Genomic DNA, 18,551 nt, shown 5'->3' with positions numbered 1-18,551 from the left:
ACACCAAGAGGCCCGGCCGCCACTCACCCCTCTCATGTCAGACACATTCAGCTTCATGGAGTGGAACAGCTTGAGGACTTCGGAGCCCAGGACCCTAGCGCTGTCCGTTGCCTGGTCCAGGTTTACCGTCCTGCAGGGACAAACAGTAAAGTCTAGGGAGACTGTCTGCCTGGACAGGGTCCCAAGTGAATCCACAGTATCCACAGTGACATAAGCACAGCATATACTGACAATGTGACACTGGTGCTTCAGTGGAAGTATTCCTGCCTGCTACACAGGAGAGCTGGGTTCAATTCCTAGCCAGTTCATTGTCATGCACGATACCACCCTCAGCACGCCCGATCTAAGGGTCAGGGTAAGGCCTGGTCAGTACATGGATGTGAGACCGCCTGGAAATACCATGTGCTGTGAGCTGAGGGCACTCAAGTGCATTGAAAACCAAGAACAAGAGGCACCTCCTTTCTAAAGGGTTGTGGGAGTCTGGAACAAGCTACACAACCTGTGCTTCCCTTCCACCCTAACACACTTTCTACCCCCAGGACCATTAACGACAACTTTTCCATCCTACAGGATGATCCCTCTACTGGGGCCCTCTTTTCTGACCACCCCATCATCTCATATCGTCGACCACCTAATCTGCATAACCTTCTTGTTCACAGCTCCCTCGACCGCCCTCAGCAACCATCCACACCAGGCACTTTCCCTTGCAACAGAGCTCGCTGTATCACCTGCAAGTACACATCCACCACCACACTCACTCAAGGCCCATCGGGACCATTCCTAATCATCCAGGCAACCTCTTGCACCTCCAGCAACAACATTTACTGCATCTCTTGCAGGAAAAGCCCAGCTATCTACATTGGGGAAACTGGAAGGAGACTAGGGGAAAGATTCAGAGAACATGTTAGACTGTTCTCTTCTCTTTTCAGTGTGGAATGAAATATTACTTGTTCCTTTATAATTCTAAACATGCAGTACACATCTAAAAAATATGGTTACACGGTAGCCAAGATGGTCTAAAGTATAAAAGCTGGTTGTAAATATATGGGTGCAGAGCATTTACAGGGACATGCACTTGTGTGTGGATATACCAGAAAAAACAGAAACTGTATTTTTGGTAAGAACGTAAACTCACTTCAAACCTTCACCAACTTACACTGTGACTTCTTGCAACTTTTCAATGTTATTGAATCCTGGCTTCCAAGAAATTTCTGGATGAGGTCCTTGAATCAGTTAATTACTATCCACCAGATAGCATGCACGCGACAAATGGCTCCTCTCATTTGATTCTGCTCTTATGAATACTCATTCTCCACCTGCAGGAGCCCCTGTGTCAGTACTCATTCTCCACCTGCAGGAGCCCCTGTGTCAGTACTCATTCTCCACCTGCAGGAGCCCCTGTGTCAGTACTCATTCTCCACCAGCAGGAGCCCCTGTGTCAGTACTCATTCTCCACCAGCAGGAGGAGCTGTCCCACCTGCAGGAGCCCCTGTGTCAGTACTCATTCTCCACCTGCAGGAGCCCCTGTGTCAGTACTCATTCTCCACCAGCAAGAGGAGCTGTCCCACCTGCAGGAGCCCCTGTGTCAGTACTCATTCTCCACCTGCTGGAGGAGCTGTCCCACCAGCAGGAGCCCCTGTGTCAGTACTCATTCTCCACCTGCAGGAGCCCCTGTGTCAGTACTCATTCTCCACCAGCAGGAAGAGCTGTCCCACCTGCAGGAGCCCCTGTGTCAGTACTCATTCTCCACCTGCAGGAGCCCCTGTGTCAGTACTCATTCTCCACCAGCAGGAGGAGCTGTCCCACCTGCAGGAGCCCCTGTGTCAGTACTCATTCTCCACCAGCAGGAGGAGCTGTCCCACCTGCAGGAGCCCCTGTGTCAGTACTCATTCTCCACCAGCAGGAAGAGCTGTCCCACCTGCAGGAGCCCCTGTGTCAGTACTCATTCTCCACCAGCAGGAAGAGCTGTCCCACCTGCAGGAGCCCCTGTGTCAGTACTCATTCTCCACCAGCAGGAGGCGCTGTCCCACCTGCAGGAGCCCCTGTGTCAGTACTCATTCTCCACCTGCAGGAGCCCCTGTGTCAGTACTCATTCTCCACCTGCAGGAGGAGCTGTTCCACCTGCCGGAGCCCCTGTGTCAGTACTCATTCTCCACCTGCAGGAGCCCCTGTGTCAGTACTCATTCTCCACCAGCAGGAGGAGCTGTCCCACCTGCAGGAGCCCCTGTGTCAGTACTCATTCTCCACCAGCAGGAGGAGCTGTCCCACCTGCAGGAGCCCGTGTCAGTACTCATTCTCCACCTGCAGGAGCCCCTGTGTCAGTACTCATTCTCCACCAGCAGGAGGAGCTGTCCCACCTGCAGGAGCCCCTGTGTCAGTACTCATTCTCCACCAGCAGGAGCCCCTGTGTCAGTACTCATTCTCCACCAGCAGGAGGAGCTGTCCCACCTGCAGGAGCCCCTGTGTCAGTACTCATTCTCCACCTGCAGGAGCCCCTGTGTCAGTACTCATTCTCCACCTGCAGGAGCCCCTGTGTCAGTACTCATTCTCCACCAGCAGGAGGAGCTGTCCCACCTGCAGGAGCCCCTGTGTCAGTACTCATTCTCCACCTGCAGGAGCCCCTGTGTCAGTACTCATTCTCCAGCTGCAGGAGCCCCTGTGTCAGTACTCATTCTCCACCAGCAGGAGGAGCTGTCCCACCTGCAGGAGCCCCTGTGTCAGTACTCATTCTCCACCTGCAGGAGCCCCTGTGTCAGTACTCATTCTCCAGCTGCAGGAGCCCCTGTGTCAGTACTCATTCTCCACCAGCAGGAGGAGCTGTCCCACCTGCAGGAGCCCCTGTGTCAGTACTCATTCTCCACCAGCAGGAGGAGCTGTTCCACGCCGGGAGGACTCACCTGGCCAGGTTGTCACAGATGCCGTGGCCCCCGAACTTGGCGGGTTCGAGCGGCGCACCGGGCTTGCGCACCATGACCTTGAGCGTGAGGCGGCGGCCCCGCGCCCCCACGGCCTGCAGCCTCCGCTGGAGCTCCCCGGCCAGGTTCAGCAGGAAGGACTCGGCCTCCTCCAGCTGGGCGACAACAGAGCGGCGTGTCAGTCCACAGGACCGCCCTCAGGCCAGCGGCGCTCACAATACAAACACCCCCCCTGCCGCAGTACAATGAGCAGCGCCAACGCAAGGAAAACTCCGCTGGGACAAAGGAATGGCGGCCTGACGCAGACAGTCAAGAAGAAGGCAGATATTTATACCACAGGACTGTGGGAAACTCAGGCAGTGACATTACATTTAGGGGGGCTAAGTTCAGTCTGACATCTTGCTTGGACAGCAGATCTACCAAACGCATTTTTTAATACACAAGTTTGTTCCCCCCACTCACCACCACCCAAAGTGAAATTTGGAGGCTTTCCATTTGGTACCAGGGATTTCAACAAGCAGGCCTTCCAACAGCCTTATGACATTAATGGGCTGACCCAACAGAGACGCCTAAACAGACCGAATGATCGGGATTTGGAGGTGAATAAGCTACTAACAATCAAAGAAGACAACTGGCCTCCTGTATTTTCTGTAAAGACAGGAATCAAACCTCAGAACAACTGGTGTCATACATATGTGCTGGTAGTGAACACATTTTCATGCCTAAAAAACACTGCTTTTAACAAGCAAGACTTGCAGGACCAGCCATGAAGACTTCAGGTTTAACGCATGATGTGAGGGGGCGGATTAGTCTGTCAATAACACCCTTAACCAAACCAGTTCAGCTTTCTAAACCGATTTAGATTTTTCTTGTATAGGATACAAATCAATGGACCCAGGATGTGGACTGAGCTCAATTTTCCACATTATGTAATTACTAGGATAATAGTCCGCTCCCTGCTCTGTGTCCAAGTTACACACGTGAGGCTTTTCCCCGGATCTGTCAGAGAGCGGCAGACAGACGCCCTGGAGAGGAGGGCTGACCTGTGTGAAGCGGATCCCGTAGTTCATCTCTGCCGACACTGACTTCCTCTCCCTCTCGCTCCTCACCGGCCGGTCATCCAGGCCCCGGGAGAAGCGGAAGAGCGTCTGGCCCGTCTTGGGCCCGAACTCCTTCTGCAGCTTCGCCATGGAGACCTGCTGCAGGTCCCCGCATGTCCTCACGCCCAGGGTGGCCAGCTTGTAGCCCATGGACCTGCCCACGCCTGCGCACAGAACACAGGTGCTGCTCAGCGGACAGACCGCCAGGCCGCTGGAGAAGGGAGGCAGCGAGCTTGCTCACAAGAGCAGAGCGCGAGGGGCCCCCGCCAAGAAACGGGCTCGGGTTCGTTCCGCTTCGAACAGGTCAACAGAAAGAAGAAAAACCAACGTTTCGGATGTGGAACCTCTTTGAGTGTGTATGACTCTGGAACTTTGCCTTTCTTTTCCTTTCTGTGGAAAATAATTAACCTCTAATTTGCCCAGAACATATAAAAGAAAAAAAAAGTTCAACCTGTGAGGTAGCAAGAGGTGGCAAGGTGAGGGAGCCACCATCTTGGCTCAAAATTCATGCCCTGTGGGTTGGCGTGGAGCCAAGATGGCTGCCTGTATATGAGAAAAGACTTGCAAAATGAAGCATAGCCAGTCAGGGAAAGTGATAAGCACTCGGAGAGAGTGAAATTCCACGGGAGGGAAAGAAGCTATCAGGACTGGCTCTGTGTGGAATGAGCCACTGCTCTGGGCTACTTAAGAGGCTTGTCAGAACAACCAGGAGGAAAAGGGTTTCAGTTTGTATCTGGGCAAGAGACTGGAAGGAGAAGAGTGAGAGCCGACGAGGGAGGGCTCTTCAGTAACCGATTGGATTGGCTTACAGGCCTGTGAGACATGGTGAATTTATGAAGCCAGCCTTTGGGACTGATAAAGAAAACCTGCGGCTTTCAATGCTCTTGCTCTCAGAGGGCGTCAGTACCATCACAGTGAGTGAACACAGAAGGGCCGGACTGGGGTGTGGACCCAGGTACCTGGCAGGGTGGTGACCAGCTGGTCTCTGATGAAGTCATCCACTTCCTCTGGCTTCAGGTAATACTGCCCGTTGGGCTTGGCCCTGCGGGTCGCCATTCTGGCCAGCAGAATGTTCGAACCTGAAGGAAAAGGCACACAGGTGAGGACCCAGGTTACAAAAGGGAAATGCAGCATTTTGGAAACAAATACGCTGGGTAAAAACACTTACAGAACTATTCTTTGAACAATGTTTCATAAAGAATTATGGTTGTGTTATATTTGTATAATGCTGGTGGAGAATGAGATTCTGACGCGATCATTCATACTATCAATGCTAGACGTGAAAAACATTCAACCCTATAAATTCACAAAAATAAAAAGAAAGACCACAGTATTTGGAGGACAAACACAAACCCTGACCAGCACCTGAGCCTTTATCAGTGTGTAATCTGATATGAAAAGCTGAAACATCCCACAGTGCTTTGCGTTCACAGTGGTGTATTACCGGTGTGTCTGTGAACACGCAGCTGTACGGAGCAGGTGTGATCGTCAGTGTTTGCAGCGGAAAAGTGACTCGCTCGCTCGGCGCCTTCAAATTAATGGCCAATTCATAGTGAACTCTTCCAGATATTTTTGACTTGCCATGTCAGAAATACATAATCATGTTTGATGGAGTAAAAATGGATTTTGCTTTTTGAGGTTGCTTGATTCTGCTTCCAAGTTAATTGATAAGTAATCAAAAAACGAATCACACAGCTCTGAACTCAAACTAGCACAACTAGTTGCTAAGCAACTTGACTAAGAGCAATTTGAATATCTTTTAAAAAACACTGTATTCTATTATTATTTAAAAACTAAAAGGAGAAGAACAAATGCTGTAATTAGATAATATTTTAAGCATTTATATTTAAATACGGACAGCAATCTAACCCTCCTTTTGTTCTGTAGCTCAAGTTCTAATAAAGTAAGAAGTAATGGGTAATTCCACATGGAAAAGGAGAAATAACCTACATTTCAGCTGAAAAAGTATCCAGTCCCTCTTTGTATGAACGCGCTTTCTCACCTGCCCTGTCCTCTGTGTTTCATATCCCTGACACCTTCCTCTCTCTCCCTCACACTCGAAGAAGGCTCTAGAGCCGAAAGGTTTTTTTTTCGTTCTCCTTTTCCGTGTGAAATTACCCTTTACTTGCGCCTTTGCAGCACTTGGGAGTTTTCTCTAATACAACAGCCGCTAGGCTTGAATCCCAGTCTTTGACATCTGCCAATCCACTTCTTGTAAATTAACAGACATGTGGATTCACAGCCACGTGGTCTGTTAGAAGTGCTGCCTACAGTAAGCTCGCCTGTGCACAGTGATAGAAGTGTGAATAAAACACTGCATGGTAAAATCTGAAAAACACGGAAACATTTGCTTTTTGCTGGCAGCTATATGCAAATCACTTCAGCTTCCGCAAGCCCTCAGGTCTCCTTCACGGGTAACGAGCAGTGCCCGGTGCGTCAGGTTCTTACCCATTCCAATGGAGGCAGTGCACTTGGTCTTCTCCAGGATCTCCGCTCGGATGGCACTCGCCACCTCATCGGGAGACACGCCCAGCTCGCTCAGGATGCCCGTGACGTCCACCAGGGCCTCGTCGCAGCTCACAGCTTCAATGTCGTGAGTGTAGCTGAAACAGACCACACAGATACTGAAGCCAGCAGGAGTGGGGGTGCTCCCATCTTATCCAGGGCAGGGATAAATAAAAGCAGTTCTGTTCTTTTGCTTCTGAGGGATCATGCCCATCGACTTGGAACACTTCTGTACGGACCTGACAAGTCCTCAAATCTGGCTGTGTTATTCTGTGATTATGTGCCTTAATGCTGGAAATCTCTGGTCAGATACAGACTCATAATAGACTCATCATTCCAGTAAAAAAAAAATAGAGGATTTCCACCTGGAAACACAAAAACTGTCCTTTTCCTGGAAGGAAAGATCTCACATGCTTACTTCATTGAGATTTCCTTTCCATTTCATAATGTGACTTATGAAATCGGATAGCAATTGAGGCCTCTAGTGAAAATCCCACATAGCTGGCAAACTTTCCCTGTACTGAGGAATGGGTGTGAAAAAGATGGCAGATGAAGTCTATCAAAATGCCAGCTTCATGAGGAAAAATCTCTCAAAGGCTGCACTTTTATCAGCTTGCAGTACAGTGGTAAAAAGTCACTTAAATTTCCTTTCATTCATATAGTGGTTTTACTCACAGGCACATTAAATATAAGAAAGAGGGTATCCATGATGGATAACACTCTGAATTATCTGCTACTTTTTATACTTGATAGAACAAGGAACTCTAGAGAATGGTTCTATGAGAAAATCAATAAAGGTTTCAGAACTGTCTATGCAAAAAGAGTTGACCTAGGACTGAAAAGTATTAAAATATATTAATAAAAGCATTTTTACAGGCAAAGCTGCTGAACACTTGAGCCAATTGTGAGCTTTAATTAATTAATCGATCACGTGTAAAGACAACCAGCAGAACCGGCTATCCCGTATAACTTCTCTCTTCTAACAACTTTCTCTCAGAAAGGCAAACCAAACCCATCCTCTGGGGACACTGGGTAGAGTACACACTGAAAATGCACACCAGGGGTGCCGTCATACTGCAATATGGCCTTAAACACATGCTTTTAATCATCAAAGAACAAAAAAATCTGGAAAGCTTTTCATTAATTTAAATCTCTGCATATTGAAGTGACTACAACTGGAAAGTTCATTATACAGAATGAGGCTGTGGAGAAAGTCAGATGTTACCCTTTTTTAACATTCAGGGATAATGCCCTGATTCAATGGGGTGAAAGATCAAAACAGGTTACTGATTGTTTTGTTACAAGACAATTTACAATAATCACCCTGATTCAGCCAAGCAGGAACTTTCAGAATTTGACATAAGAACTGTTTCAAATGCTTGTCTAGCTTGTCTTGTAGTTAGCAGTTATTTGAACTGAGGATCTCATCCAGCTGTTTCTCGAAAGGAGCCAGGGTATCGGCTTCAACGGAGTGTCGGGGCAGCCTGTCCCACATTTGCTCTGTTCCTGAATGCGCAAGCAGCTCCTGCTCCTTGGTCTGCAGTCAGAGGGGTGGGAAAAGGGTGGTACCTTGCCAAGGTCTCGTACATGGCCAGCGCCACCTCTTTGTAGGCGTGGAAATCGTAGGGCACAGCCTGAAGGCCCGGGCACAGCTGCTTGGCCTGACCGAAAAACATCCCATTCTTCACCCCCGCCTGCCTGAAGAAGGGCAGACAGAAACCATGTCAGATTTAAGTCCAGGGTTAGATTGGAAAAGACCGCACTGCCATGCCTCCTCTCCACACCCTTCGCCTTCATCACATTTGGTGGGGAAACCCAGATCATCCACAGCTTTCAGCACACAGTAAGGTTCAAGTGGGAAGAAATATCAGCGTACAGCAAGGGAACAAGAAACAGGCTACTTCCACACTGAAACCAAAGAAGAAGAGAAGACAAAAAATGCTTCTGGCTGCAAAGCCTTCTTCAAGCAAGGGCCAATCCGGAAGAAGGGGCCTACAGACTAAATGTTGTGTTTAGCGTTCTTTCACTTTGTTTTTCAGAGTGGAATTACACTGTACCTCAAATACACAAAGTAGTGCACACACCTTAAAATATTCACAAGGACTTCAACAGAACAAAAAGGATCAAAGGACTAGATCACCCTCATTATGAAACCTTTAGTGCCCGATTCTTGCTGTCACATGTCAGGTAAGCGTGCAGACACGGGAAACTCTAAACCACTAATACTTTTTTCGGGGTCAAGCTGTTCTCATGAGCGTAGGTGAACACCATCTAAAAGATCGATTCTGTCTCAGAAAATATGACAGCGTCTGAGAAATCTGGCCAAGAACAGGAGAAAACCCCAAATCTCCTGAAGGGAAACCACATCGACCTGGGGCTCATGTTCCTCGCTCTGTGCCAAGTGGAGGAGTCACTGGAGCTCTTGTAATATTAATAATAATTCCTTACACTTATATGGCGATGTCCTGGAATCTCCCCTCAAAGTGCTATACAGGTGATGGGGACTCCCCTCCACCACCACCATGTGCAGCCCCACCTGGATGATGCGATGGCAGCTCACCACACACCAGCTCTCAGTGAGGAGGAGAAAAGAGTAATGAAGCCAATCCATAGGTGGGGATAATTAGGAGGCCATGATTGGTAAGGGCCAGTGGGAAATTTGACCAGGACCACGGAGTTACACCCCAACTCTTTTCGAGAAACGCCCTGGGTTTTTTTTTAAAGACCACAGAGAGTCAGGACCTCGGTTTTATGTCTCATCCAAAGGATGGTGCCTGTTTTACAGTATAGTGTCCCCGTCACTATACTGGGGCATTAGGACCCACACGGACTACAGGGGGAGCGCCCCCTGCTGGCCCCACTAACACCTCATCCAGCAGTTTAGTTTTTCCCAGGAGGTCTCCTTGTCCTTTGTTGCCCTTTGACCTGCTCTTTGGATCTGTGTGGGCTGCTCAATTCGTACAGTGACCCCCAAGCTATCGAATGTCAGACTGAGGGAGCTACGACATGACACTGCTGTGCACAGCGAAGGCAGGGGGCAGTAAGAGTGGGGCGACTCCAGCACGTGTCAGCGCTGTACCTGGCCTCATAGCTACAGGAGGCTATTTCTGCCATGGAGAGAGCGGTCAGGTCCGGGTCCACTCCATTCACATGAGGGCCATCAGGACTCTCTGGCGACGAGGAATCTGCCAGCTCACATGCCTTCTTTTTGTCTGGGAGAGAGGAGAGGCAGTCAGCAGGCAAGAATACATCTTCTGTGTGCTGCGAGGACCTAACCCCATTGCTAAAAAAAAAAGCCTCGTTAAGAGTGAAAAATACAACAGATGGGTACAGCCAGGATCTCATCCAGCTGGCTCTGGAAAGAAGCCACAGTATCAATTTCAACAACATGGATAGCTTGCTCCAGACTCCCACATCCCTTTGTGTAAAGACTCCCGTGCCGCCTTTTTCTCAGCTTTAAATGCGCTTCTGCATAGTTTCCATTCGAGTCCTCTGGCGCCACTGATGAAGACTGCGGATTTCAGTGCAGAGTCTGTTGTGTGTGCAGGGTCGAGAGCCCCGGCGCGCTCTTACCCGATCGGCTCTTCATCTGCCTCCTCCTGTAGTACCGCAGCTCCAGTTCCTGGTTGGCCCCGGGCCGCTGGGGCACGCAGCCTGCCCCCCGGTTGCTGGTGACGGCCACTGGCTTCCCTGAGAAGACACAACGACAAGCACTGCCGTGAGCCGCAGCCTGGCGGTGTAACGTTTTTAACCATTTGTGGCCTCAGTGATCTTCAGCCCAAGAGAGTATCTGGAGCTGTAATCGAAAAAGGTTTTATGGTTATTTTACAAAACCCTGTAACTGTAAAATAATAATAATAATAATGAAAAAATAAATGTTATTATATCTAAACTGGGAGTCAATGTGTTAATGTTTCAGATGTGAATCTATGTCTGTAACAGCCCTGTGTCCCGGTGTTTAAAAGACAGTCATATCCTTTAGGTAAACTATGGCACTGATACATCTATACATCTATAGTTCCCGACCTCCCTAAATCTGAACATAAAGGAGTTCACTCTGGTCCTCGGGCACCCCTGAGACTGACTGCTGGGTCTATTCTAACTGAGCTGGAAACGGTGCCGCCAACTGACGCCCCCCATTGTTCGACTCGCTTGTTTCGACCAGCAACATCTGTTCAAGTGGAAATCCAGCAGAAATCGCCGGTATCCTCGCTTCGGGGGCAGGCACAAAGGTGAGGGGGGACTTAGTTCACACCGAAGGATTTAGGGAGTGTCAGTGATTACACTGCAGGGCAGCCAGTTCCTAAAACAAGTCTGTGGTGAACATATCAAGTACAAGTGTGTGTGCTGTCTGGACTACGCCTCTCTGAAAGTCAGGCCTCATGTGTGCAGAGCATAGTGAGGCAGAACAGCCGTTAAGGAGGATCGTGATTAGACGCTCACACGGGCAACGAGACAGGGTATAACCAGACTGCAACCCAAGGCTGTTTCATAAATAGGGACCGTTTGCATGGGAAACGTCACACTCACGTAGGGATCACTCCCTGTATGCGCTATGCTTATACCACTGGAGTGCAAACTATCTGTTCATATCTCCCTCTTATTGCTTGGAACTTTTGGCTTCCTTGTGAAAGACCTGCAACCAGGCCAGAGAGCGACACCTGTGGATCTGCGTTGGGTGTGGGGTGCGACTCGGGCTTCACCTCTCAGGTCGGGCCTGTGGCGTATCCCCACCGACACGAAGAAGCAGTCCATATCCACGTGCAGAATGCAGGTCTGGCGCCTCGGAGGGGCCGCTGGGCTGGAACCAGCTGGGGACGAGAGGACGCGGATTATACACCCATCAGTGACGAAGGCACGTCAACAGAATACATGTCACTTCTTAAAGAGCAGGGCGGGAGAATCAGATTCTCTGGAATCTGATGTGAGGCTAAAACTCCTTGCATGTGGCTGGTATGTAAATGTTCTGACAGTAGTTTGAGTATTTTTGGGGGGCGGTGTGGTGGCTCTGTGGCTAAGGATCTGCACCTGTGGCTGGAAGGTTGCCGGTTTGTATCCCGTGGCCGGCAGAGGAATCCTACTCCGTTGGGCCCCTGAGCAAGACCCTTAACCCCAACTGGTCCAGGGGTGTTGTATAAATGGCTGACCCTGCGCTCTGACCCCAAGCTTCGCTCCCTGTCTGTGTGTCTCATGGAGAGCAAGTTGGGGTGTGAGAAAAGACAAATTCCTAATACAATAAATTGTATATGGGCAATAAAGTGATCTTACCTTTGATTGCATGCTTAATTACCTGCAATAATTAATTGCATTTAACTAATTTATTTCACTAATGCTTTTTTCTCCAACAAGACTTACATTTTTATCTATTTATACAGCTGGGTATTTTACTGGAATAGTTCAGCTGAACAATCTTGCTCAAGGGTACAAAAGCAGTGTTATACTCAAGATTCGCAGTTCTGAGTTCAGAACCCTAACCACTGCTGCCCACATTCGGGCTTAAGGTTAGTGTACTGGGAATCCAAGCCCGTCCAGACTGTAGAACCTGTTCTACACTGGACATGGCAGGTCCAGCACCCCGTGTTCCCCCAGACAGCCTCTCAGTGTCTTTAAGGTCTGCTGCCTGTCAGACCATGTCTTAGGGTGCCTTCCTGGAAGACAGTGCCTCCTGCAGAACAGCATGTTCCACCTCCACGCCTGGGCCTTGCTTCTGCAGGGAAGAGCTCCCCCTGCTGGCTCACCAACACACACAGAGCATCCCCTGCCTGCACTGGGATCATCACTGCCATTCGCAGGGACAATAAACATCAGAAATACAACTCTGTTAGCCAGGGGGTTGCGGGAACATGGAAAAGGCTCTTCAGGCATGTTTTACGTCAAGACGATTCAAACTTTACCTTGGTGTTGGTAAAGGTTTAACGAGTGGACAGAAGACAAGGAACTCAATGACTCTTCTAAACCCAGTGTCTAAGGAAACACAGGCTGCTAGTGTAAGTGGCATCTGTGGACCAGCAGGAGCCAATATTCCCTCTGTACCAGAATTTCCAAACCAATGCTCTAGAGCAGTAACCAGGAATATATTCAAAGTGCTTTACAACTAATAGGGACTCCCCTCCACCACCAGCAGTGTGCAACCACAGTGCGCCAGAACACTCACTCCACACCAGCTATCGGTGGGGAGCAGAACAGAGAGATGAAGCCAGTTCATAGATGGGGATTATTAGGAGGCCATGATTGGTAAGGCCTAATGGGAAATTTGGTAGCACACCAACTCTTTTCGAGAAACGTCCTAATTTTTAATGACCATAGAGTCAGGACCTTGGTTTTACATCTCATCCAAACAACGGTGCCCTTTTACAATATACTGTTCCTGTCACTATACTGGGGCATTCAGACCCACACAGACTGCAGGGTGAGTGCCCCCTACTCACCCCTCTAACACCTCTTCCAGCAGCAACCTTAGTTTTTCCCTGGAGGTCTCCCATCCAGGTACTGACCAGGCTCACACCTGCTGAGCTTCAGTGGGCTGCCAGTTGTGAGTTGCAAGGTGATATGGCTTCGATATATATATTGCTGCAGGAGGGTCTGTTCTTTAAATGACACATTAAAATGAGGTCCTGAGTATTTGGTCATCAAAGATCACAGTGCACTGTTCCTAAGAAAGGGTGTTGAGGCCAACATCCGCTCTGGGCTTGGACAGTCTGGTCTCCCTAAGTAAAGGGGCTGCTGGGTGATATGTAACATGCCAAGGTAACCCTCAGGGTGAAAGTGCAATATAAAGACCGAGGGGCTATTTTTTTAAATGATTAGCAAATGATTAGCAAACAGCTCCCTCTGTGCTGGTTATTGCCTGTCCAGGTGTGTCAGGCCTCTGTCCCCCATCTCACCTGCCCGCCCGGGATCGGCGCTCCTCCCTGACCTCTGCCGCCTGAGCTTCTCCCGCCCGGGAAGCAGGCCGTGGCTGCTGCGCTGCAGCGTGTTGACGAACTCCGTGAACTCGTTCTTCCAGGTGGATATGTGGTGCAGCCTGGAGCGCGAGTAGAAGTCGGAGATGAAGCCGGGCTCTGTCGGCCTGTGCGCAGCCCCAGGGGCGGCGGCCGTGCCGCCAGGCGAGGCCTCGGACATGCTTCTGGGCCGCGAAGACTCCTGCACCGCGGGGTGCCACGTGCCGTTAAGCCTGACACCGCCGTGCCAAGGAGCGGGCTGCCTGGGGTCACTCGGCTCCCCCCAGGCGTCTCTGAAATCGGCGTTGCAGTCCGCAGGGTGGGGGCGCGGGGGCGCAGGCGAGCCTGGCGGCAGACCTGGCTCCGGGGGTTTTAAGGCACCGTTGGGCACGTGGCATCCGGCGTGGCCGTTGGCGAGAGCCGGCGTGTCCCTGGGCTGCTCCGCCGGGCTCTGGCCGCGCTGGGCTGCCGGCTCGCCGCATGTCCCGTTCACCCTCAGGTCCCGCACCAGGTCAGGCACGCTCCTCGCCGTCCCGTTCCTGACGACGAACACAAACACAACGCCTGGGTGACCGTCTGCGGCAGAGTGGGGGATCCTCTGGTCTAACACTGAGAGCTACAGAACCTCACTGCTAGACATGGGGGGAACCCCTTCCATTTCTCAACAGGCCGCTGCCCTGAGAATCCTTCTGCAGACACAAACAGAGGTTTACAGGCACATCTCGAAGCCTAGATAGGATAAAGAAGATTTATATCAGCCTGTGACCTACGACGGAGAAGGATGAAAATCTTCATCTCATGCTTAGCCTTGTATTTATTCAATGAGAAAGAAACTGAAATTTTCACAGAAAGCCACAAACAGCAATCAGCGTTTCATGCCGAACACCTGATTTCGGCTCGCTTCACAACCAGCGAGGAAGGCAAAAGCTTGTTTCCCGGGACACTTACACCCTGTTCTCCAGCTCCCTGCGCGAGCCGCCGGGATCGGCCACGCACTCCATCACTTTCACAGCGCTGCTGAAGCTCAGGCCTTTCTGCTTGGCATACAGCTGATACTGGATGTGCGAGAGGAGATGTCCCGCCTTTATGCTGAAAGCAACAGCAACATTTTAAAAAGTTAAGGACAGCAAAATGGTCAATGAGAAATCGGTGCTGGGAAATACTAAGAGCGTAGAACGTGCGCACCGAACGGACAAAATCAAATACAAAAAGTTCCACCGTCACTGCAGCCCAAGAAAACCATGACGTAGGCAGTTCCTTGTTGTACTTGCCTCTGCGCTAATGAGTTGTGGAAACTCACGGAGACATTACTGAGCTGCTCAGAGTCGTCTAATGGTAAAATAAGCCACAGCTTGCCTGTAAACCCAAATAGTGTAATTGGCCGATTTTCCCCACAGGAGTCATTTACAATCACTTATTAAACACCTGCTCTCCACTTGACAGTCTGTAATTGAGCCCTGCGTGATGCACAAGGCCGAGCTGGCAGATATGGAATAGGTTTGTGTCTGCTCCGTGATGTGCTCTGGGCTTTGCCACACTGTGGGTCAATACCTCAAGCGTACTGCCCTTATAGTCAAGGAACTAGTGTTGCTTAAGCTGGGAATAAATCCATCAAGAATAAATCCTTGTATTTAAACAGGCTTTTTCATCCCAAAAGATCCCAAAATGCTTTACATAACAGGAAGGGGCCCACTTCATCCACCACTGAGGTGCTGCCCCACCTTAGTGACCTAAGTGACACATGGCAGCCAACCTGATCCTGAAGCACCTCTCTACAGCAGATCAGGTGAAAGAGCGAGGAATGACTTCACCAGTAGACGTAGAGGTAAGGCAGCACATCTTACTGCACCGTCTGTCCTGTCACTAGACTGACGCATCTGTGCATGAAATCTGCTCCTGACAGAAACCCACTGGACCGGTAGAGGAACTCGCCAGAGCCCAGAGCACGCCTGGGTCATGTGACAGGCCAGGGCTCCATCAGCTCTCAGCAGGCAGTGCTGTCGGTGAGTGACGCGCCTCTCCTCCAATGGGAGTTGATCCTTCATTTAGGGGGCAGCATTGCCTGTGATGTGTTAAAAGACGAGTGGCTCAATGGCCTGCGGGCGAAAGGAAATTGCCAGCACTTCCTCATTCTCCCCAGTGTGAGGTCCTGGCGTTCGTAACCGGGATCCGATGTAGAAAACATGGACAGGTGCTTCAAGCTGTACTTGAAGGACTTGAGGACTGAGACAGTATTCCCTAGATACCACGCCACCATGTTGCCCAGGCTGCTACCTTAATTTCTCTGTTTGAAAAGCCAGGGCTCCTTAAATAGAGGAACTTGTGCTCTCTTTGAAGTCGACCCGGACTTGGAGACAGTATCCCAAACTACCTGTCCGTGATCCATTCGGGACGCACCACCTTCTCCCCCTTGAGCTCCTTGATCTTGCTGTGGGGCAGTTTGGTGGCGATGATGTGCGTCGTCTTGGACCGGGAGTAGTACACGTGGAACTGGCCTCCGTGGAGCATCATCAGCCTCCGGAGCTCGTCCGCCGTCGGGTCTGCCCCCCGAAACACAGAAAGAGGGCCCGCCTTTAGAGCTCGTGGCCCCTCGCTCCAATGAGAGGGACTGTGACAAACACGGCTCAAAATAAGGACGAGCTTAAAGCATCTTGTACGTTGCTACCCGAAAAAGGAGGAGAACCCATGACGTGTGTAATGGAAAAGGATGTTCATAAGAGGGGTCACAGACGAAAGGCGAAGGAGGGCACTGGAGGCCCATCTGGCTTGCTGGTGCAAGTGCTCTCTAGTCAGTAGCTTATTGATACAACGCTGTTCTTACCAGCATCAGGCTTGTATAGTAGGGAACTGCAGGCTGCACTCTGACACCTGCATGTACTACTGTATCAGCTCTAATAGGCTCACAGTGCTCACTGCAGGAAAGTAGTTTATATCCTAAGTGCCTTATAATGGAGAACACTGCAGTAAGGGAGTACTGCATTCTGGAAAATAAAAATGATTTCTGTCAGAATCCTTATGAGAGAATATATATAGTATATTGATTTCTATTCTGTCATGACCAGAGAGTACCCACTCACTCCTGGAAAAGCAATCTCAGACTGCAGTCAGAAAATGGCAAAGGTCAAAAGTTCCCATATGTCTAACAACTGGAAGAAATGCTTTGTCTCGTGTTTGTGTAAAAACAACAGTGCAGAGGAAAGGAAGCTCTCTGTTCTGCCGTTAACATAAAAAACGCTCTCGTGGCATTTGCTCTGGCCTGCCCACATTTCCTCTGCCTCGCCTCGAGTGACAGGTGCTCTTGTGGTGTTTGCTCTGGCCTGCCCATGTTTCCTCTGCCTTGCCAGGAGAGACAGGTAATCATAATAATTGCTTACACTTATATAGCGCTTTTCTGGACACACCACTCAATGCGCTTTACAGGTAATGGGGACTCCCCTCCACCACCACCAATGTGCAGCCCCACCTGGATGATGCGACGGCAGCCATAGTGCGCCAGAACGCTCACCACACATCAACTATCAGTGGGGAGGATTCATAGATGGGGATTATTAGGAGGCCATGATTGGTAAGGCCAAATGCGAATTTGTCCAGAATGCCGGTGTTACACCCCTACTCTTTTCGAGAAACGCCCTGGGATTTTTAATGACCACAGAGAGTCAGGACCTCGGTTTTACGTCTCATCTGAAGGACGGCGCCTGTTTACAGTATAGTGTCCCCGTCACTATACTGGGACATTAGGACTCACATGACCCACAGGGTGAGCGCCCCCTGCTGGCCCCACTAACACCTCTTCCAGCAGCAACCTTTGTTTTTCCCAGGATGTCTCCCATCCACGTACTGACCAGGCTCACACCTGCTGAGCTTCAGTGGGCTGCCAGCTGTAAGCTGCAGAGTGATATGACTGTGCTCACAGTGGTTGGGAGAGTACAGAGGCGAGGCAGGAAACAGGGCTGCAGGCTGAAGAGCTAGTAAACGAGCACCAGAGGGGTGAAAAAGGGTGTCAGCGGGGTGTCAGAGGGATATTAGTGGAGCAGAAGTGGGGGACACAGTGATCTGGTGGTCTGGCTCAAGTGCTCTCTAAACTCAAGCTCACAGCTCATCACCAAGATGTGTTTCAGAACAGAGCACAGTTCCTATGAAACTACAAGCCTTCTTATATTTTTTTCTAACAAACACACTGGATGGTAAACAAACTGTAACACCCTTTTCCGTTTGGTGTTAAGAAAAGGAAATTACAAACAGTGGGATTGACAAGTTTAGATTCCTGCACATCTTCCAATTTCATTTTCCGCTCTTTATAATTTTTCAAAGATATGGCGGTGTAGGAAAAGCACGAGAGGTTAGGAAAAAAATGCTCAAGAGTATAAAAAATATGGAATTGGTGTCCCGGAAGAGGGTTCTAACTTTTTGATTTTCAATTCTTTCTGAAGTATTGTTTTTTCTGCCGACAAGCATCACCTGGAAAGAGAGACTAAATGTCATTTCCTCCATGCTAATCACTGTATGTAGCATGGGCGCGGCTTCAGGCAACAAGCGATACTCTAAAGCCGAAGACGTTCTGTGCCGTCACTGGCTGGGAGGCCGCGGACTCACCTGTGTACCCGTTGACATAGATGGCCACTCCTCTGAAGATACTGGAGCAGCTTCCCTCCTGCTGCTGCTGCTGCTTCGGCGCGTCGGCCTTGAACTGCTCCTCCAGCTTGCAGACCTTGGCAGCCATGTACCCACCCTGACGACAACAACACGAGACAGCATGAGCTCCGCGCTCGCCCGCCAAACAGGCTAGAGCACAGGAGCGAGGCAGCAGGGGAACACGGAGTTCGCAATCCGCTTTGTCCAATCAATGTCCAAAGCCTCTTTACAAAAGGGAAAAGGCGCCAGGAGTGTTAAGGTTCTTTAGATGTGTGATATGTTTGTTCCTTGCTTAACATGTTAAGTAAAAAGCTGCCACACAATTATATGGATTTAAATGCTATCAAATTCAAAGAGCCTAAATTCTAAAATAAAAGAAATAACTTAATCTCCTTAGTATTCCATATATCCATTTTCTAATCACTTTATCCACTTCAGGGTTGCAGGGGAGCCAGAGC

General features: G+C 49.9%; 1 protein-coding gene across 7 annotated transcripts in view; it reads right to left on the bottom strand.

Annotated features, from left to right (window-relative positions):
• The window catches only part of rev1 (REV1 DNA directed polymerase), a 55,868-nt gene that overhangs the window by 11,489 nt on the left and 25,828 nt on the right, over positions 1-18,551 (bottom strand). For all 7 annotated transcript variants that reach the window (XM_069178884.1, XM_069178880.1, XM_069178881.1 and 4 more), the window contains 13 exons: positions 18,055-18,190; positions 15,833-16,001; positions 14,410-14,550; positions 13,405-14,000; positions 11,224-11,331; positions 10,094-10,210; positions 9,600-9,732; positions 8,090-8,218; positions 6,464-6,618; positions 4,975-5,094; positions 3,959-4,179; positions 2,898-3,070; positions 28-130 (listed from right to left, as the gene is read on the bottom strand). In XM_069178884.1, the coding sequence (XP_069034985.1) occupies positions 28-130; positions 2,898-3,070; positions 3,959-4,179; positions 4,975-5,094; positions 6,464-6,618; positions 8,090-8,218; positions 9,600-9,732; positions 10,094-10,210; positions 11,224-11,331; positions 13,405-14,000; positions 14,410-14,550; positions 15,833-16,001; positions 18,055-18,190 (2,301 nt within the window). The remainder of the gene's footprint in view (positions 1-27; positions 131-2,897; positions 3,071-3,958; positions 4,180-4,974; positions 5,095-6,463; positions 6,619-8,089; positions 8,219-9,599; positions 9,733-10,093; positions 10,211-11,223; positions 11,332-13,404; positions 14,001-14,409; positions 14,551-15,832; positions 16,002-18,054; positions 18,191-18,551) is intronic.

Source organism: Lepisosteus oculatus, chromosome 15, assembly GCF_040954835.1.
Source record: "Lepisosteus oculatus isolate fLepOcu1 chromosome 15, fLepOcu1.hap2, whole genome shotgun sequence".
NCBI classification, from domain to species: domain Eukaryota; kingdom Metazoa; phylum Chordata; class Actinopteri; order Semionotiformes; family Lepisosteidae; genus Lepisosteus; species Lepisosteus oculatus.
Note: the sequence above shows the minus strand (reverse complement) of the source record. Positions and strands in the feature narration are given on the sequence as shown.